Raw genomic sequence first — 22,505 nt, forward strand, 5'->3', positions numbered from 1 at the left:
GTTCTGAATCCATCTGCTATATCACCAAGCACAGGGAGCTCATCCCTTTAGATTTCCTTCTCCATAAAACTGAAATCGTACTGACTACTTCTTGATGTCTTTTGTGAAAAGTAAGTGATATAATACATAATAGGAGCTTGGCACAACGCCTGATTCATCAAATAAAAATAACATTGCTTCTCCCCTCACCTCACACATCACGATTCAGAGCTAATAATAACAAATCCATACAAAGTGGCGAGACAGATGAGTGAGGAACACCCTACCCATACTCTAGGTAATACCACAGACTTGGTTTATTTTCCTTCTTTCCTCGTATGAATCTTGGGTTTGATGACACCGATAAGAGAATGAACAGTTTATTGTTTCAATTAAAATTATTCCTATTAAGTCATCCTAAATTGTACACAGTTGGAATTGATCACAGGGAAAGGAAGGGACTGTCCCATAGGGGTAAGGAACAGGCATTGTATCATCATAGAAACCTAGGTATACATCCCAGTTTCACTCTTAGCTATTTATGTGGTACTAGGCAATTTAGTCTTCTAATCCTCAGTTTTCTCATCTATTAAATGGGGATAATAACTATACATATTGTTTCCTATGGTGTTAGAGAATGGAAATGAGTGTATTTAGCACAGTCACTAATGCATATTAAGTACTCACTAGCAAAAATATTCATACCATTAGCTGGGGGTGATCACATGTCAACCTCTAATTAAATGAGGTTAATTATATTAGCATATAACTCTTAAAGAACAAACAGATCATTTTGCACATGGTCAGCTACCTTTAGTAGACAAATCTCTGCTAAAATAAGCACTCAGTTTTTAATCTGCATTTAAGATATGAATTGATGCTGGCTTACCTTGTATTAACTAGTAATGCTACTAGCTACCACATATTTTATTTGATAATTTCACTTAATGATATCAGTAACCCTGTGAGGAAGATATTATCCCATATGCATAAGAAAACTGAATCTCAGAGAATTCCAGAGACTGGCTATCTGACTAGAAAGTAGCAGTGAAATGATTTGAACCTTAGTCTTCCTAAATTCCTATCATCACCTAAATAATTGCACAACTTCATTCTATATTACCGAAAGACATATAGTATTGCAGAAAGTAGCAAAGACATAATTAATGTTCCTGGAAATTACAGGGTAAGACTATGGATTTTGCTCTATGCCATTGTTCATTTTCCCCCGGAAGGGAATATACAAATATATAGATACATTTATAGATACAGATATAAATATAGGTATAAGAATTTTAAAACACATGATATTTCTAGCTTGACAATGTGCTCTAAATTGTTGAGCCTCATGAGAAGTTGACCCACCAGTAAATGCACGTTTTAACATGGCAGATACTATGATAAATGCCTATTTCTTGCTGGATGGCAAATTAAACGTTATTCTAAAAGATGGGTACATTCTTGTCAACATATAAAATACAACAGTCCGAAAGAGAAAATAATGCATAGCTATTTGTTACCTAGCAATTCTCTGTATAACCATGTCCTCTAGTTCTGTTTTAAAAGGTTAAATGGCTCTAAATCTGCCTGCTAGACTCATAAGGAACTATGCATTGCTCTGGCTAGTCAGGAAATATAATTTCCTACTCAAATTAACCAATTGTGCATAGAGAGAGGAAAGCTGCTCTCTATAACCCAACTGGGTGGAGGTCGGGGTGGGGAACTGGAGAAATGCTGAACCGATGCTGAAAAATGCGGTTTGTGATTCTCACATTGTCATCCCTCCTACGGAGCCAGTCCGCCTCCAATCAGAACTGTGTGGGACCCGCCTTCTGAATGACACATCAAAAGCAGCTGTAAATGCTTTGAAACAGCATTCGTCCCTTCTTTGGGTAGGACCATAGATGCCAAGGAACTAGCACTTGCCTGACATCCATCAGAAGCACAGATATGTCTGTGTCATCAAATGGTACTTTATCTGCCCATCTCTTCTGGTAACACAGCCTCAAATCCCTTTTTAGCCTGCCTGAAAATGAAATGTTTATAAGCTGGACAGTTATTTCTAAACAGCCTCAAGCTTCCTCCACACTTACCTTTCCTCCCAGTGGCAATAATAAAAATAGCAATGGCAATCATAAACACAGCAATAACAATAACATTAATAATAACAATCAACTACAGTGAGATTCAGCACTCGGTCCCCTGGGAACTGGAATTAGTATCAGTAAATCTCCATTTCTGCATCAGTAAAATGAAGAGGTTAAAAAATGTGCAAAAACAATGTGAGGAACTATGAATCTGGATTTAAACCCAGCTCTGCCTATTTGAGGTTACTTTCGCTCTGGTACGAAAAGTTACCCAAACCTCAGCTCTAGATGAATGAGAACTTGTTTCTGGCCAGCAAGTTCATTCCAAAGGGGAATCCATGTTTGGGGTTTATGTGAGAATGTCCCCAAATCTTAATCCTTATTGTCCCCCAGGGTCCTTAGTTTGGCAAACTCCTAAGCTCTTATACACTCCTGGTGGACAAAAGTAGAAATGTCAACAAATCAAGTGCTAAACTGGCCCCGTGACTGGTCTGTCTGGTGACCCAATCTTGTGTCCTCCCTCCACATTCTGTCTCACGCCTGGAGATGTAAAGAAAGTGAGTGGTGATGGCTCCTTTTTGAGTTCCTTTCAAACGAAATTGAGTAACACGAACATAGGGAAGATTTATTCATTCAACAAATATTGTTGTCCCTATTTATGTCGACATTCCAACATAAAGCCATCACACAACTTCAATATATTATCAGGAAATTGATGCCCACTTAAAATTATTTTTCTGTATACTTCCTATCCTTGGATCAGCACTTGACCCTTTGATAGATATCATTCTCTTAGCCAAACAAGGGACTTTGTGTATGCTTACAGTTTGTTGCATTCCTTCAGAACTGACAATGTCCAAAGGACTATTCCTCAAATCCCCAGATGAGTTTTATTTTCTCAGAGGTTGGACTCTCCTGAAAGATTCTTTCTTAGTATCCTTACAGGGGACACTTTTGTTGATTATCTTGAATTTAGAAATGGTTTGTGTCCAAGAAAAAGGACCGTGTTTGATCTGAACATAATCTTTTTTTTTTTTTTTGTACAAACTCAAATTATTTGGGGCATTGATTATTCTGCAGCGTTTTAGCACCCTTGTAAGTAATGGGAATTTAATACATTTTTAAAAAGTGAATAATAAAACCTGCAGAAAATTCACTTGTCTAAAGTTTCTCTGAATAAAGTAATTGTAAGGATGTCTGCCCCAGATATCTGTGGTTTAGAAATGGAAAGGGTTTGGTATGGCTGAAATTTAACTCATAGATTAGCTGGACAATTCTTTAAAATTGTACTTCTCTATCTAGCTCTCTCTCTCTCTCTCTCTCTCTCTCTCTCTCTCTCTCTGGTGCAAGAAATATTTCTAAGACAATATTTGAAATCCACACTCAAACACATCATTAGCCAACACTTCACCCTTGGAGACTAGTATACAGGTTATAGATTTTCATTGTGCTTTCGGAAGAAAGCGATTTAGCTTGAACACTTGTACTGTCATTTGGGTGATGGGCAAAAGAGAAAAGATGTGTGCAGTTCAACAGAAAAAAAAACCAAAAACAGAATTGAGCTTCATTTCTGAAAAAGGCAGAAAAACTTTAATAAAGGATTATTTCTCATGCTGGGGAAAAATCTGAGCAGGGAAAGTATTTTTGTAAAAGTAGAGAACAATTTTTGTTTAAAGGACACCGAACCAAATATGCTGACCTATAAGAAATGCCTGCAAAGTGATAAAAAGATAATTTCGAAGCCAAACACCAGACATAGAAATAAGATAGGAGCCTCTTAATGCATTGATATGGTGGTTCTCATGCCTCTAAATTCTAATATATAATTCACTGTAACTGTCAAAACAGACAGAAGACAAACTAGCAATGCTTTTCCAAGCCTAAAATAATAATAATAATAAAATAAAAAGCACAAACAAGCAAAACATCAAAAGAGCCGCCCAAATGTGTTGTAAAACATTTGCAGCTTTGCATTTTTCCTTGAGCCAGAATAGATTTGTTTACCTTGAGGTTCCTGGCTCTGGGCTCTTTCTGTAGCACTTAGTAGGCACACACAACAGAGTATGCATTAACCAAAACTCTTTGGTCCTGTGAGCCTGAGTCCCAAAGGCAGCCACACAGAAAACAGACATAACTGCATTTTGTACTGATTTGTTGTCATTTGCACTAGCCAGTATTCCTTTTTAGGGAGAAATACCTTATAGGACTGGAAGTGATGTCAGGGTCACGTGCGGTCACTTGCCCAATCACAGAGTTCAGAGCAGCATTCTCATGAACTTCAAGGAGGTAAGTCGGTGAGGAGAAGACAGGAGGCTCATCCGCATCCTCAACAACAATTTTGACTGTTGCCGTATCTTTAAAAGGCCCCCTGCTGCTGAAACGTGGGTCAATATGGACATTGGCTGCCTCTACCTTCAGCGTATAGGATTTTTTGGTCTCAAAGTCCAGAGGCTGTTAAGAAATGACAAAGACGAATGTTTCTCACTAATGACCACAGCAGCAAGAACAAATGAGTATAATGCTGATGGATGAAAGTTATGTGCATTTAAGCCCATTTGTGAGCCTTTAATGGGATCACTCTCCAGTCCCTCAGATTCAACCTGTAAATTTTACAGGCATTTATTGATATCTGTTTATTATACAAGCTCAGTGAATCTAATCTTCTATTGTTTTGTTTTGTTTTGCTCATTTCACTTGGAATTCGCAAAATATTCACAGTCATGAATTGTGCCATCAAAATTTCACTTCAGAGTCATAATAAAATTTTACTAGTGATGGCATGACCTGCATACTAATCAGCCAGTTAATCGGGCCTCTGCTGGTGGGAGATAAGACAGCATCGAACGCAATCTCTATCTGGAAAGAATATTTTATTATTTCTGCAACAGAGTGTGAAATGTAAATAACTAGAAATAATCATTGTTTAGTCCAAGGAGACATTATAAAGCATAATTTAGTACTAATCCCAACAAAGAGTGTTTTCTTATTTCACTTCCAAAGCATTGCTACTCTGCTGATCATGTGGCTAAAATGGGGTTTATTATTTTTTTAGGACATTCTTAGAAGATCTCTATTATGAGTACCATGCTATGAAGCAGGTGGGCACATAAAGAAATGTGTATGCAGATACATAGGTATGTGCTTGTGTTTATATGGAGAAGAAAGAAGAGTGTGAGCAGTTTAAGTAGATAACTGAGTATGTTTGTGCTCCCACCAACCATTTAAAAGCAATTGGAAATTACCTCATTGCACTCTGACATTATTTCTCACATATTAATCCTTCGTTACCTAAATTAAGTCTGAGATACTTTAGTCAATGACCTAGGTAAATAAAGCTAGACAAAAAGAGCATAGTCCCCTTAAATAAACCAGAAGTCTGTCTGCATCGGAAACCTTATGGTCCAATTCTAGGTGACTCACGATCATTCAGATTTCAGGGATGCAAGTCTGTCAAAGTTCAAGGAGATAGTTTACTTCTGCATTACAATTCCTCATAAGAAACAGAACTTTGAATCTGCAATGTATATTTTCAAATTATAAGAAGCTGGAACACAAGCTGGCATCAATGAACTCTTGTAGAACTCCTGAGAGAACTTAAATATATGTTCTTATTTCAAAATATTGTGTTAATTTTTATATTTCAATTTAGATCTAATGGCACTTGGTGGGGCTTTTTGGGAAATATTTTCTAGTAAACAAGGCACACACTCACTTCCCTGTCTATTCTGAAATTACTAGACACGTGCATCTCTGAATAGATGATTCAACATAAGCATATTCACAATTTACCAATCACCTTTGCTGTAACAATTTTGCAATTTAAAATTCGTCACAAACATCGTTAAGCATAACAGACTATGTTCTGTTTAATTCTTAGCTCAATATACAGACAATGTATCCAAACACATTCTAGTGCCCTTTGAATCATACTAAAAAGGGGGCCCATAAATTGTAGAAATACAACTCCTTATACATTGTTCTCTAGAGTAAAATATATGTGTTTCCTGGCATCAAGGTGCATAGTATATGCTTCCAAGTTTATGAATAACGGTGAATGAAAATACAGCAAATGGCTAACTGTTTCAGTTTATAAAAGCACCTTATGGCAACAAAAGATAGGAGTTAATAATAACAATAAAAATGACATTATGAACCATTAGCCAGAGAAAATGTGGCTCTGGGTTATTCAATAATTGACTCATGTATAATTATGCTGTACTCTATTTCAAACATGAGTTTTTAAATAGTTTGTAACTCTTAATTCTAAAGTCAAACCAGGATCCTGGTATGAAGACAGTGTTGCTTGAATAGAGAGTTAAAATAAATGCAGCTGTATTTTTATCAGCATTGATTTTTAATGCTTTTTTATAAAAGCATATCCAAAAAACTCCAGGTTCCCACGGTTAATATCTCTTCAATGGTGGATTTTAAGAGCAGAACCAATGAAAATAGGTCTCTGTGCAACACGACAGAGACTCAGATGGCAACTTTAGAATCATATCAATGTTTCTAAAGAAACATATCAATTTCAGAATTACACCAAATGTAATTCTGATCAAGAAAGAGGGAAAAATTATTGGCTTCCAATTTTGTGGACCACTGTCTACCTTCTTATTCAAGAATAAGCAAATCTATTTAAAAATGAGCCTGATCTAGTTCATGACAATGTTATGAAGAACAATATCAAACAAATTAATCACAATGAGGATGAAAGAGTGCTTTTTTCCTTGCAAATGCTTGGTGCTCATAAAATAATGAACTGTGTCCTACACGTATCTTATGAATGTAGATTTCATGATAAGAAATACAAATAGAAAATGTTTTACAGAATTTTTCACATCTACCATAAAAAACTGGATGCTAACAAAAGCACTCTCAAATTGTCATGCATTATTGGACTAGTTGTGAAGATGCAGAAGCAAGGCAGAGATTAGCTTCATTTCCCATAATGTTTGAAGTGTTGATGCATAGTCTGGAGTAGCCAATGGTGGCAGGGTTGGCCCTGTCCGTCATGCACCAGAGCTAGCTGGGATGACTGAATCTCAACGTTCTGCCTGTCTTTGAGTTTCCCTGAGAGCACAGCCTTCAACTTGGGAAACTTCAATGTATTTGGGAAAGATATTTCAGGAAGCAGGAGCTTAACAAGTAAAGACAGTTATATAGGGAAAGACTAAATCATTGAACTTGTCACCTCTGCAGGCAAATGAAAACTCTCTTGTGAACCTTAACCAATATGCCTCTTCCAACAATAGTAATTGGCCACCAATTTTTCTCCCCTTTTGTTGAGGGTCACTTTTAGGGCACTGACTTCCCCACATAACTGGTGTGTCCTATACAAGGACTGAGAAAATTCTGGTGGCTTAGGGGAAAGCACTGGAAGCATAGATGGGGGGAGAAATACTGGGTGAGATGGGAGGCTAGCTCCACCACAGTGACTGTTTACCAGACTTTAGCTGAAATGGGAAACAGGACCAAGAGATAGGAGGTGCCACAAGGATTCTACTTATCACCAGGTCTTCTGGCTTAAAGCTCAATGTCCACCAGCTCTGAGATTCTGTTGGGAAGTCCACCCAACCTCCTCAAACTTTAAAACTCAAGTATCACAAAGGTATTTTGAAGATGAATGAAATCTTCCTTAGCTTACCTTTCTTAGTCTTATAATGCCATCCTGGGCCTGGGCATCAGAAGTGATTTCAAAAAGTGCTGTCCCATCTCCGTCAATGATGTCATATGATGACTGAGCATTTTCACCAATGTCCTGATCGTTGGCCTTCACCCTTCCTATTGCAGTGCCAAGAACCACATCTTCTGGTACTGAGAAGTGATACAGACCTTATAAAAGAGGAGAAACAATGAGCATTGCACACGTTCCAACAACCCATTAATTTGTTTAGCAAGTCTCTACTGGGCACCTCTTTTGTTCTGGATGTTTCATAGATGCTACCAAGACAGTGATGGAAAAGGCAAAAATAGCCTTTTCCTTTGTGCAACGTAAAATCTTTTAGCTGAGTCAGAGATAAATAGTTCCCAGGAGAAGGAGTAATCTCTTTTCAAGACTCTTCTGAGATATGGAACTTATTACACCATATGCTTACCAAATATGTATCTGGAGCAGTTATATCAAGATATTAGTGAGTCTACATCTAAGTTCTTTCCAGTTTGTAGTACGATCACATTGACTGCCCATGGGGATATTCATTATTGCCCAACATAAAGTACTAAGCTAATTTCAGCACAAAAAGATGCAATGTGCAACACACTGAAAGTCACTTTTGAACTTACCTTTATATGTACAGACTTTTAGACTATTTTTGATAAAATCCAATTACTAACCTTCTGCTGTGCCCTGCAGCAAGCTGTTCAGACACATGAAACACTCCTGTTATTACTAAAGTCCTCATTGCTCTGAAGACCAAAATCTTACCTTAAAGCTCCCTAGGCAAAATACAATTACAGTCTATATTCATTCTCATACAGGGGCAATAAAATGTGACTAATTATTGGCATTATTCCTTTTCTTTAATTCAAATCACTTTAGTTGTTATAGTGGTGTTACTCACTGTCACTGGTGTAAGGGAAGCAGTTGGTGCCCTAACCATAACCTCTGACATTACCCCTGTAGTGCACACCTGCCCTACATCTAACTGCCAATTCCTGCATTTATTTGCCTGAGGGTTTTTCTGGCCTTCAGAACCCATTTTGCCCATTGCATGTCAGGTCAGAACTACCAGGGAGTTAATGCCTCTGCAGAAGCAGCCCTCAAAAACTCACAGGAGTTAGTGTATAAAATCTTAGGTGTCTCCTTTCTCTGGTAGGATAACTTTTCTTAACTCTTTTCTTTTTTTACAATGGTCCAGACACTCCCCAATTTATTAAGGCTCCAGTCACCCACGGTGGTAGTTGGCTTGATAATACACATTTTTTGACTCTCATTCTAATTCTCTCATTTCCCCACTGGTGTTTTATGGGACCATCTTTAAGTTAAACTACTTACAAAGTCTTGTCTCATTGTCTGATTCTGGGAAATTCCAACTCAAACAACCAGGAAGTTTTAGTCCCTTTGCAACCATAACAAGGGAAAAATAAACATTCAATGAACTATAAACCCAAAAGGAAAAATCAAATCTGGGGAACATTACCTAGTTCTAGTTTGACTTCAATCACTGAGTCCCTTGGATAAACTAAGGCTCATTTTATCCAATATAACAGGATTCAGTTTAGATGATGAGTAAGGTTTCTTCTAGCGCTAACACTCCTTTAATTAATAATGAAATAAAATGTCTCTTAGAATCATAAAGTTTTGGAGCTGGAGAACAAAAACTTTTCCAAATATCTTTCCCATAAAATAGGCATCGAAAATCATCATATTGAGCACAAATCTCCCAATTCTCTCATAATTGGTGTAATGATTCCATTTCCTTCCAACTTTATATTCCAGGTAAGGTTTGAGATTATCCCTTTAGGTGTGCTTATTAAGTAAATAAGCCAGCAAGGGGCTCACCTTGCTACCAGCCCTACATTGGGGAGCCTTGAGAAACTGAGCAAATGGAACATTCCTTTATCCATTCCTATTCTCCTTCTAATCATCTCTACCAGTGTGATCATACCTAATAGTTATTACTTCTAAGAAAGGGACTGCTTTTGAAACTCATCTGCCTCTGTTGAATTGAAACAATAATTTTCTGAGAAAAACGTAGCCCATTACAGCATTAACTATAATGGCAACTGAAAAGGAAATAAAAGAGTAGGGGAAAGGATAAGAGAAATGGTATTTTCCATTTCAATATTTTTGTTTAGAAGGGTCGCATTGTTGTCTGATTTATGAACGGCTAGGGGTAAAAATTCTGAAATTTTTAATGAAAATGCATCTCTTCTATTTTTTCTGGAATTTCTGAAGACAAATTCTTAAAAGCACCTCAAATATGTCATTTTTGAGCTCCACCTCCCTCTCTCTCTCTCACTCTCTCTTTCTCACCCCCACTTTATTCCCTCTCTCCCTACAAAAACCAGTTTTCTTATGGTATTTTTTATCCCAGCAAACAGCAGCAATATGCATCAAATCTCTCATGTTGGGAATAGGATAACCTACCTTCCTCATCTGAAAATGCAACCTATTTGTAGATCCCTGTCATTATTAATTCCAATATTTACCACACCTATACACCTTTCTCCGCATCCAATGCAACCACCCTGGCTTGTCAAAATCACCATCACCTTCTACATGAATGATTGCAAACACTCCTTTAACTGGCTGCAAAGCAGAGAAGACATTGAAAGAAGGCGAGATTTATTTATTTTTCCTGATTTTCCTTGTATCATGCAACCTACAATTTACAATCTTTTAATGACTTCCCAGTGATCTTGGGATAAAGATCTTGGTACTTAAAATGTCCTACAATTCCAAATATGGCTTATTCCTGCCAGTTTAACTCTCTAGCCTCTTGTTGTAACACTCTCCCCCCTGGCCCTTTGTGCTGCAGCTGCAGTGAAATTCTTTTCATTTCCATACATGGCCATCCACCATCCTTCCATAGGGCTTTTTAAAAAATAATTGCATATACTTAAGGTGTACAATAGAATGGTTTGAAAAATAAAATCATCTTGGAAAGATGTCTGCACCCCATGTTCATCAATGCATTATTCATACTAGCCAAGAAATGAAAACAACCTAAGTGTCCATTGACAGATGAATGGCCATAGAAGTCACAGTGTGTAACACACACACACACACACACACACACACACACACACACACACACACTGGGATGTTATTCAGCCTTTAAATTTAAAAAGGATATTCTGTCATTTGCAACAATGTGGATGAAACTAGAGGGCATTACATTAAGTGAAATAAGCCAGATTGAGAAAGAAAAATGCTGTCTGATCTCACTAATATGTAGCGTAAAAAAATTAAAAAAATAAATAAATAAAAATGAACATGTAGTCCCAGGGCTTTCATACATCCTTTTTAACTGCACTATCCATTTTCCCTCCCTTGGTTTCACCTTGTTCCAGCTAATCCTATTCACCCTTTGTGTCTCAATTCAAAAGTTTCCATATCTGAAAGGCTGTACTTAACAAATCATGTCTCTGTCGTATTGCTTGGAGACATGCTCAGAAAAGAAGTGTTCTATGAGCATACAAGAAAGTTGGCAAATAACAATTGTCTTCCTGCTTCACTGACAGCCCAAAAGTTTCTACAGCAGAGCATGTGGCCTTAGCCAGAAAGAGTAGAGTCAATGATTACTGATGTCCCCTCTGTTGCAGGAAGGAGTAGTGTATGTGCTGTAGCAAGTGGACTGCATATTTGCTTCCCCACCTCAGACACTAGAGAGATTGTGTCTTTTACACAACAAATGAGACTAATGAGAGCAATATGTGAGCTGCATTTTTATGTCCTCTCAAGTCTCCTTAATGGGGATAGTGTGCAAAAGAGAAATGAACACACATCTTACGGTCAGAGACGTTGGTTCTAATTGTCTGTTACTATATGCTTGATATTTGGAATTTTTTTTCAATTTTGAAATCTGTAGCATGGGGGTAAATTTAGTACCAAAATTATGACAACATGGTTGGTTGTTACATGCACACACACACACACACACACACACACACACACACACATGAATTGCAAAACCTTGCACCTAAGCACTCAACAGTTTCTCTCAGCTTTTTAGAATGTCACTGAAAGTTATAATATAAATTCAAGTGGAAACATCATATTTAAATTCTCACCCAGTGTAGGAAATTCACTTACTCTGTGCGAATTTTGGAGGATTGTCATTAACATCAGTAAGGGTCACTGTAAGAGTCGTGGTCCCAGACAGGCCACCGGAGTGTCCACCCATATCTTTGGCTTGGATGACGACCAGGTACTCCTCCTTGGCTTCTCTGTCCATGTTTGGCAGGGCAGTTTTTATAATAGCTGAGGGAGGAAAATGGAAGAATGACTTTCAGGCAGAGAAGTCATTCAGCAATGACTGTATGAATCATATGAATATGTACATGTATGCAAACACATACATATGCATACATCAAGTCCCCACTCAGATAATTTTCTGTGTTCTTTTGACATTTAACTGGTGTATGTCTGTGACATCAACACTAAGGAAAACTGTAGTCATAAATGTTTACAGATAACTTGCAAAAAATATATTTCACAATGCATAAAAAAACTTGCAAATATATACATTAGAAAGTACACCAAATGCCATATCCTTCCCTACCAAATTAAAGTATAAATCATAACACAGCCTCATCTACCCAGGAAAGCCCTGGAAGTGAAAGAATTCTACAATTTATCACACACCCCAATTCCCCTACAAGAGGAGTAAATACATGAATAGCTTGAAGGCTCTGAGGTCAAGGATAAATTATTCTGAAGCTCACAAATACATTAGAGAGATGAAAGAAATAAATGCATTATTAGAATCAACTCAGATGAATAAAACACCAATCAGAATTAACATAGTCAAACATCTAAATCCTAAGGTACTGTTCAACTACATTTATATTTTAATTATTTAGTCACATCTTCTCTATTGTAAGTATTTTAGAAAAGTATTACAAGTATTTTAGAAAAATAGGAAGATATGGAAAAAAGTGGGTAAAAGAAAATCACATGTAATATGATAAAATCATTACTGCTAAAATCATGGTGTTTTTTCTTCTGATATATTTTCAGGGTTTCAAGTGGGTCTGTTTGTCTCTGTTTCATTAGTAACTTAGTATCTTGTTAAAGACTCAAAGTTTACTTAGATACTTCTAAAGTTATTTTGAAAATTATTTAGCCCTCTCCCTATTTCCATACATTTTTATAGATAAATACTGCTGAAATTTTGGTGTGCATAAATCCAAAGCCATTGTAAGTATATTCACACAAATGTACACATAAACATTTAACCACAAGCATGATCATAATATAGGTATTATTGAGACTTTCTTTTCCTCACAATAGATGTTTCTGAGAACCTTTCTTGTCAATACATAGAGGTTCACCTCATTGCTTGCTATAGCTGCATAATTTTTGTTGTATGAATGTAGCTTAAGCATTTCCATATTGGTGGATATTGCAGCTATTTCAATTTTTCCCATTTTAAACAACTAACAGATATATTAGTAGTATGACAATATATTTTCTTTTTTTAATTCAGCATATTATGGAGGTACAAAGGTTTAGGTTACATATATTGCCTTTGCCTCACCTGAGTCAGAGCTTCAAGCATGTCCATCCCCCAGACGGTGCGCATCGCACCAATCAGGTATGAATATACCCATCTCCTCCACCCCCCCACACCTGTCTGATACCCAATGAATTTTACTACTATATGTGCACATAAGTGTTATTTCCTGCATTTTTATTTAGCTCTATGTCATAAGATGCCATCCATATTGCTAAGTGTCCATAATACAAATTATGGTGACTAGCCCAGAGATTCTCATTGAATGGATCAAAGGAACCTGGCCAGATTAAAGATAATTTACCCCCTTCACTTCTAACCCCGGGGGCACCATAAATGTTCAATTCAAATTGAAGATGAGTCATTCTCTTGGCCATTTCTGAGGTTGTAATCCCATTTTTTGTTGGACTCATATCTTTTAATTAAATCATCTGTCTGTGAAAAGTTTGTGAGGAGTTCAAGTCTCTCAATCATCTAAGTAGCAAGCAAGGGATAAAAGTAGCCGGGGAAATCTAATCCACCCAGGCAGTGAGCAGGCTCTGGGAAGAGCTGTGAGTTCTACAATACTTTATGAAACTCTGACATCAGTTTTGTATCAGGGCTTCCCATTCAGGAAGAACTCAACTGGATAACTCTGCTTATTTGGAAACATTTGTAGTTATATGATGACATCTTTCAATGCAGTGCTTTGATTCAGGATTTGATCACATAATAATATAACTCATAGATCATACCTGTATGGTTCAAAACAAAAACATAAAGAAAACAAAAATAAATAACAACCTTTCAGATTTGGATCACTGGGAGGCATTGTTGAGGGAAGAATAAATAAATAAATAAATAAGCAAAAAATAGAAACAGACATAACAAAACCTCATCATATTAGCATGCTGAGATGCCAAGATAGCTATTTTGCTATGGATATATTTTCATAACTTGGAATATTTTTATTATGGCTCCAATTTTCAGTAGGAAAGATTAGAAAATTGTTTTACTCTCGTAACGTTTACACGTGTGCTTATACCACCGCATACTAAGGTCTTCACCAACTACAGCTATCCATTGGACTTAGGAATTTGACATGGAGCTTCTAATAATCAGAGGAAAATAATATATTAATAATTCCCCAAAGAAGGCACAACTGTTTTCAAGGAACTTGATGAGGTGAGTTCAATACGTGAGACTTTTCAGTTTACTAGAGTGGAAGAATTCCTGCAAACTTCCTCCAAGTCAAAGAAAATCAGTATGTTATTATTCTCATCATTTTTTTATATATATAGTGAGAGTGAAGCTTAAAACAAAACTAAACACAACTGTGATGTCTCTCAGACACTTGGAATTAAAATAGTCTTTTGACTCAGTTGAAAATAGCACACCTGGGTTAGTGTCTATGAGTAATAAACCATGACAGTGGAGAGCCATGTTTACCAAATAGGACAATAAATGTTTCATGGGTCTCCACTAATTACAGATGTTTTATTCTCTCTAAGGTTTAGGTATACAGCTTCATACAATCTAAGATGCATATAGAGTTAATTCTCAGATAGCATGGTACATAGGGGTACTGACCTCTCGTGAAGCCAAAAATTCATGTATAACTTTTGACTCCCCCAAAACTTAACTGCTAATAGCCTATGGTTGACCACAAGCCTTACCAACAACATAAATAGTCAATTAACACATAAACAGAATAGTACATATATAATATATTCATGAAATTCCTTTTTCTTAAATATTTCAATATTCGAGGCTACATGGTTCATTTGCAAGTTTTTTCCCAGATTGTTGCAACTCTCCAAAAACTTTTCCAATATATTCATTGAAAAAAAAACCTTTCATATAAATGGAGGTTAAAACTCAAGTTGTTCAGTGGTCACTGGATATTCGTAAGTTTGATTTTCCTAATAAATGCTCCCTCACAATGAAAGCCAAGCATGTTTGTTTTTTATCTTAGTCATAAAATTACTAGCTTTGTGACTATGATCAAATTATTAAACACATCAAGGCTCCATATGCCACCTTGTCAAATGAAGATCATAACCAGCTTCTCTCTGCAGATATTTGAAGATGATGTGAGATAATTCATGTAAAGTTCTTGGCACACAGTAGTTGCCCAGTCATGCCACTTCTGTTCCCCCTTCAACTTTCCCAGCCAGACTTTATTTCATACTTATTTGGGTGGTGATTGCAGTACAGAGTGTTCTCCAATTGCCCTTACAGATTCGCAGTCCACCCCTCTCAACTTATTCCTGGCATGAAAGAGTGACATTAATGGATCACTTTACGGACCTCCCTCAGTTTCCAGCTTTCTTTTATGCTCCCCCAACATACATTACCCCCAGGAGATTGTAAGAATGAGCAGGATAAGAGTCCAGACAAATGATCTTGTATTTGGCCACTCTGAAGTTATCATTTAGGGATATTGTCATAGCCGAACTCTATCTAGTGCCCAAAAGTTGCCCCATCCACTCATTCCTTCAGGCCTAGGGGTGACAATGGCACTTCTGTTGCTAGCCTCAGGTGCTTCATCAAGCCTTGTTGGTCTCTCCTAACCCTGCCATACCTTTGCCAATAGTCCCCTCATTATATTCTCCACAGTCACCCCATTCCTGGCAGGACCCTAAAAGGTACAGTTATGATACTGGTACTTTGTCCAAATACTAAACATGTTGCCAGTATGTCATTCTTAAACAGACATCTACAGTTCAGAATTACTTCAATATAATAATATATTGTGATCCAGAGGCCAGAAGCTTGAGGAAGCAGGGCAGATTGTTTCCTTGTCTGTAAATTGAGAGTAATAACTATTCAGTTAAGTGAGTTGTTCAAGATGACCCAGCTGGGAAGCTGCACATCTGGGAGTCTTCACACTTCCTCTTTTCTTCTACAACATTGGGAGTAGTTTTTCTGATTTCTAAGGCAAGCAGGGAGTCTCTCCAAGGCTTTTTTAGAGCATGCAGCAGACTTAATTGGCTTCAGTTAAAACTACATAATGAACAGCTCTTGCTTTGCTGGAACCCACTGCCTGCCTATATTCTCAATCCCACACCTAGCAGCAACTCATTAGAAAATCCAAGGTAGAATTTCTGGAACTCTTTTTCCTGATACCTTGTGGCTATAAAGGCAGAATAGGTGAAATCACAAGTGCCCTTGATCCTCCTATTTTTCTCTCTGTATTGGGGCTTATCTATACATGTTGCTTAACTTTTTTATTCCTATTCAAAAGGCATGACATTTCACCTCCACAGATATTTCAAGATATTGACCAACTCCTAAAATAGAAAATTAGAATAGTTTTAAAATTCCCTTCTACTTCTTCTTCCTTATTTTGGTGCCCAAGTTTAGTAGCTTTAGAGTATTTCTTTTATGGTCAAGAGAGAGAATTTCCCTATTTTTAAAATCATTGTTTGGTGTTAAATTTCATGAAATATAAAGTAGAAAATAGTAATTAGGGCAGATTTGTTTTCCTGCTCAGATTCTAGAAGACAAAAGTTTGGACCTATGAATATTAAAAAGTGGCTTAAATCCTCAATTAAATGGCATTAATTAATCTTACCCATATTCAACTTTGGTTTTAAAAAGGCAAGGTAGGAGATTTCCAATCCCTTCTTGTTGCCAAAATAAACTTATTTGAAACCCCTTTTCATGGTGCTAATTTTAGTAACTTCCTAGTGCCTAAGATACGAATTGCGTCCCTCTTTTTATCACAGTAGTGGTCAAGCAACAATAGTGTTCCTGTCCCTTGAAGGCTTATAGTCACACATTCTCAATGCCCAGCAACAAGTTCAGAGGCTTGCCATGTTTAAGATTCCATTACACCAACCTGGCAACAAATCAGGGTTTTCAAGTTTAGGACAAGCAGTATGACAAAATGTTTTCTTTTGAGGCAGTTAGTAAATTTTCTGATGAGGGTATTTAATAAACAATAAAGAAAATCAACTTAGATTATTTTTTTAACCATGGAAATTCCAGAATAAGACCTTGAAGTGGATAAAATGATCTTATGACAACACTTGCCTTTGATATTAGAAAATTTTCAACTCAGTAATAGTACTAGGGTTTAGATTTAGACTCTCCTGTAACTATTTAGCCTTGCATAAACCACGGAATATCATTGAGGCAAAAAAAAAAAAAAAAAATCCTTGAAAAGGAAGGGCTCTAACATTTTGTGATTTGGAGATAGGAAAAGCACAACTGGTGTTCAGGAAGATGAGCTGGACTCTCCCTAGCATCAGTTGTGCAGTAGATTCAGAGGAGGGAGTGCAAACAATCGTATCTTAGAAGAGGTTGCCTGGAACTCCATTTTGAAAATCTAAGCTAATCAGAAAATTCAATTAATGAGAACGCTTTATTCTGCATGAATTTAATTCAATGGAGATTTGAACCCAGCACTATCGAGTGGAGGTAGATTGGGGTGAACCTTGGTAGGAAGATTAAGAAGGAAAGGGCGATCATCTTGCTCTGAAACCCACATTTCTTACCTCACTGTGAATAGTCTGACATGTCTGATTCTCCCGTATTTAAAAGACATGGTTTTATCTTCACCTTATTCAATCAAATGCAGATTTCCCTGGTTTAAAAGTTAAGAATTTAAATCCTAGCCTGGCCTCCATTCTTCCTAGTACGCAACAGCTGCTCCCAAATCTCATCATCCAGGGAGTACTTCTGATTAGATTCCAGTTTCAGTCGTCTCAAAAATCTAAAACTTACGTGTGCGTGTGTGTGTGCGCGCGCGGGTGTGTGCGTGGTTTTTGTCCTTTCCATTGTCTTTGGCGTTATCATTTGAGAAGCATTTTGTATCTGTCACGAAGATTTCTTTTTATAATTTCTGTGATATCACCAGATTGAGAGGCTTCATGAGAAAGGCAAGGAGATGCTGATTAACTCTTTTGTCATTTTGAAGGCTGATTACTGTAATTCATTCTTCATGGGTCTCCCAGATTGTGCTGTTCAAAGATTTCAGTTTATATAAAATGCTGCGCTAGACTCCTCTTTTGAATAAGACTTGTTGAACACATTATCCTGCTGATGAAACCACTAGCTTTGTTATCCCCAAAAACCCTTTCTAATTCATTGTACAATTATCAGCTTACTGTCTGTGAAAAAAGCCTCTTTCATTTATGTGGTTAAGTGGTACAAATTCACCAGAGACAAATTCTTTTGAGGGGGTCATATACAGTACCCACACTTACTGCTGGCTATGTGATTTGTACTACATGCTACCAGTTATGAAGGATGAAGAATATATAACCAGAAATGTTTCAGCTCATGCACACCTTACACCGAATAATAAATTCACAGTGCCAAATTTGCACAAATATACTACAAAGGAGAAAGAAAGTGCAACACTTGTACAAATTAGAATATGTTTCAGCCTCTACAGGGCTCAAAGAAAACTGCCCTTCCCTTTCTTTGTGACTAATAATTTATGAATTAGATAGATAAGTGAGCGATAATAGAGACAGAGAAGTAAAGAGAGAGATACAGAAGAACACATGCATATAGATGGAATGGCCTGGCTTTGGAAAAACTGTATCTCATATATTCATGGCACCTTTTAAAAATATAATAACTTAGGTGAAAATGCAGTTGGTCAAATGAATCAGGAATCAAAAGCTTATTTATACACTTTGATATAATATTTTTAAACAAATAACGTATTATAAAGAAATCATAAATTTTGCTTTTTCCTGATACCTCAAAGTTTTAGATTTAGAAGTTTGGTTTTCCTTATGATATTTTTTAAGGAAAGCAATGTAAATAATAACAATAGAGAAATATTAAATTAGTGGTTAATTAGAGATCAAAGTCATACAATATTAAGCAGGCATTAAAATTATGTTATAAAGATTCTATAGCAACATAAAATACTTACAACAATTTTACAACATTCTTTTAAAATAATGTATGGCATAATTATGTCATATTGTGCATATAAAAATTTGGAAGCAAATACACACAAAAAGATAGCTTGATGTGTCAAACAATCTCCTCCTATGCTATCACAGCATCTTAATATGAGTCTGTTTGACAGACAGGGCTTCTTTCTTTTGTGTAGGTTTTATATATGAACCTCTACATTCCCTACCCCATTTGTGTTTGAAAATTGTTGCTAGAGAACAGTAGGCTTAAAAGCTTTAAATCAGATTGCTGAGGATCATTCAAGTATCTCAATGTGTAAAAATTGCTTCCTTACATGTGGATTTTTTGCTTTATAATGCAGTATATCTTTAAGCTAACAAAACTATAGCTTCTTAATTACCCCACTGTGTAGACCACAGCCATGTCTATATCCAAATCCATATCCATATGGTTATGAATATAGAATATCAGAATAACACATGAAATTCTTGCAAGGAATTAACTGTCATACCCCATCTCCATATTTTTGCACCCAGCATGCATAGTGACTTTAGTGGATGGACTTAGCTCTTGGATTCCCTGATAAATAATTCTGCACAGGACATCGTTTCTGGTATCAACATATGGCTAGCCAATGACTGATACTACCTAAATTTCCAGTGTTGAGTTATATTGAAATATTTGCAATTATTCCTTTTCAGAATTAAGGTGAAATTTCTTCCCCTAAATGAAAACACTTCCAGGGACAACTCAATCAAGTGGAATTATTTCTGTGAAAAACATGATGGCACTATTCTTTCCTTAAGCCATGATTCCAATAACTAATTATATGTATAATAAGTATGGGCTGTTTTAAAAAAGCAAAGCGAAAGTTGCTAAAATACTGGATGTTTTTTTCCCAGTGACTCAGAACTTAAGCGATGAGAACAGCAAGGCTGTAGAGTGGATAGAACATGGGCTCTGGAGTTGGCTACTAAGAAATGAGGCTAAGATTCAGATCTGAGTCTAAATAAATTTAAGGGACTATTTTCAACTCTTAGAATTTCAGTCTCCTCATCTGTAAAATGAACGTAGAAACCCCCACCTGAGAATACATGAAATAGCACCTAACGTGGATCCCATAGTAGAACAGATACTCAAAACAAATTTAATTGAATTGACATCATCCCCAAATGTTAAAGTGGTCCTAATTCTTAATTCTTCTTGTGCTTCAAAGGAACCCTCTTCTCCTAGATATCAATCAGACATGCTGTGTCAGGTAGATCACAGCCTGCTAATACAGACGAGTAGGATATGGTGTTTTAAGAGCCCAGACTTGGTATCTATCATACATTGAGTTGGATTTCAGGCTTTTTCACTTCCAGGTGTTGTAAGTAACTGGGGAAATTCCTTAATATCTCTGAGTCTCTGATTTCTCTTCTGCAACATAGTGATAGTACTTGCCCCATAGATTTCTTTTATTAAAGATGATCATTAAAAAAGATAATACATGTAAAATATTAAGTCAATAATAAAAAAGTAAATAGCTGATCAGTCCTATTATGATGGCAACTATTACCACTACTATAACCACTAAGACTACATTATTGCTGTAATATGCAGGGCTATGGAGAAGTAGGGCAACGATTTGCTTCCATTGCTTAACAGACAGGACAGGAGCACAGCTTCTCCAATGGGAGGGCTTTGGCCAGGAAGGGGGATCTTTCTTTAAATGTGGTAGCTGCCACAAATGGACATCAAACAATCAAACATGCTGATGACTTTCCCAAATTCCCCTCAAAGTAAGAATCAGGAACCAAACTGACCTAATGTGTGTGTGTGTGTGTGTGTGTGTGTGTGTGTGTGTGTGTGTGTGTGTGTGTGCGTGTTTTCCTCTAGGGCTTCCTACCACCATCATGCTTCTACTGGGTTTTACTTTGTCAGCCAACGGGGTTTATAACACATTGAGATATACAAAAGTGAAAGGTACTCAAGTACTGAGAGCAGTTACATGCTATTAAAATTCTGACAACCTGGATAACCTCCTAACCATTTTTTTGTTCCCTTCAAGCCTATACCCTCCTTGACCCTTTTGTTGCATTCCAAGAGTTCTGTTTTTGAAATCCTCCTGCATTCTTCTTTGGGGGCGCAGGCTCTCTTTCTTCCCAGTGCAGTAACTTCCCTCTTTTCCTGCACATTATCTCTCAAAATAGAACTTTCCTCTTCCTCTTCCCCTCTTGCCTCTTCTCAGACAACGCTGCCATGTGATCCCCACTTCATCAGATCAGTGTCTGTGCAAGACATATCATCAGAGACAGGCACAACACTTGTGCCTCCTTTTCTCTCTTGCTTATAATCATTGATTTTAGTCATTGTATTCTTTCCTTTTATGTTTTCAAAAAAAAATGTATTTGTACTCACACAAGCAGTGCATTTTGTCTCCCATTTGTGGACCTAAGAGGGCAGGTGGCACACACACACACACACACAAAATCCTGGACTCCATTGGAAGCAGTGTAGCCAAGTAACTGACAAGGAGTGAGTCTGTCACTCCACAAGTGTTTAGCGAGCACCTACTGCATATGAAACAGCATTTCAAGTACTAAGGATGCAGTGGGAAAGACAGGCAAGGAAGCTAACAACGCAATCTTTGCATTGTGAGTGTAAAAGTTTAGGAGTGTGTTACAATATGCAGAGCTACATGAAACCAGGCGACCAGCCTCTCACTGGCTTTTTGGTCTCCAGCCCTTGCATTTGAAAAAAGAAAGAGTAATACTTATTTTGCAAGAAGAAAAAGGAGAAAGATATAAATAACCTGAAGGAGCCATTCATTATCAGCGGTTCTCATGTACACATTTTATACTTAGCCCAGGCCATTTGTGGAAGTTGTGATCCAGGTAGAATTACACCCCAGGATAGAGAGGAAAGCATAAGGGGAATGGGTCCCTGTGTCCCTCCAGGACAGAGATAATTAGACTTGTATAAACAAGAGGCCAATCTGACCTTCCTAGGAGGCAAGCTGGAGGCAAAACATCTTTCACTTTTTAGAAAGTGAAATAGATGTTCTAGTTAATAGAGTTGTTATACAGAGGGTTAGTAAGAGTAGGTTGTTAGAGATCTATTGTACCTTTAGTGACACTTGTCAAAATATGTCAGAGCACTGTTTCTTCAAATACATTAAGTGGTTTATGCTTTGTATTCTTTATATTAAAGTTAAAACCTTTATAACAAATATATACTCTTTTTTTTTCCTTCTCTGGATTTTTAAAAATTATATGACTCTTTCCCTTGTCTTTCACATTCTGATTTTTGTCAGCCTCTTCTCACTCTTCCTTCTCTGTTGGCTGCTGTATGTACTCTTCCTTTTAATGTCTTTGTTCCAATACATTTAAGGAAAGATAGATATTATGGGAATACA

The 22,505-nt window shown here is 36.9% G+C and overlaps 1 protein-coding gene across 2 annotated transcripts in view; it reads right to left on the reverse strand.

Annotated features, from left to right (window-relative positions):
* CDH8 (cadherin 8) overlaps positions 1 to 22,505 on the reverse strand; it is a 359,018-nt gene that overhangs the window by 160,752 nt on the left and 175,761 nt on the right. For both annotated transcript variants that reach the window (XM_012781565.2, XM_012781533.2), the window contains exons 5-7: positions 11,824 to 11,991; positions 7,711 to 7,898; positions 4,264 to 4,517 (exon numbers count right to left, since the gene is read on the reverse strand). In XM_012781565.2, coding sequence (XP_012637019.1) covers positions 4,264 to 4,517; positions 7,711 to 7,898; positions 11,824 to 11,991 — 610 coding nt within the window. The remainder of the gene's footprint in view (positions 1 to 4,263; positions 4,518 to 7,710; positions 7,899 to 11,823; positions 11,992 to 22,505) is intronic.

This window comes from Microcebus murinus, chromosome 20 (assembly GCF_040939455.1).
Source record: "Microcebus murinus isolate Inina chromosome 20, M.murinus_Inina_mat1.0, whole genome shotgun sequence".
Lineage (NCBI taxonomy): Eukaryota > Metazoa > Chordata > Mammalia > Primates > Cheirogaleidae > Microcebus > Microcebus murinus.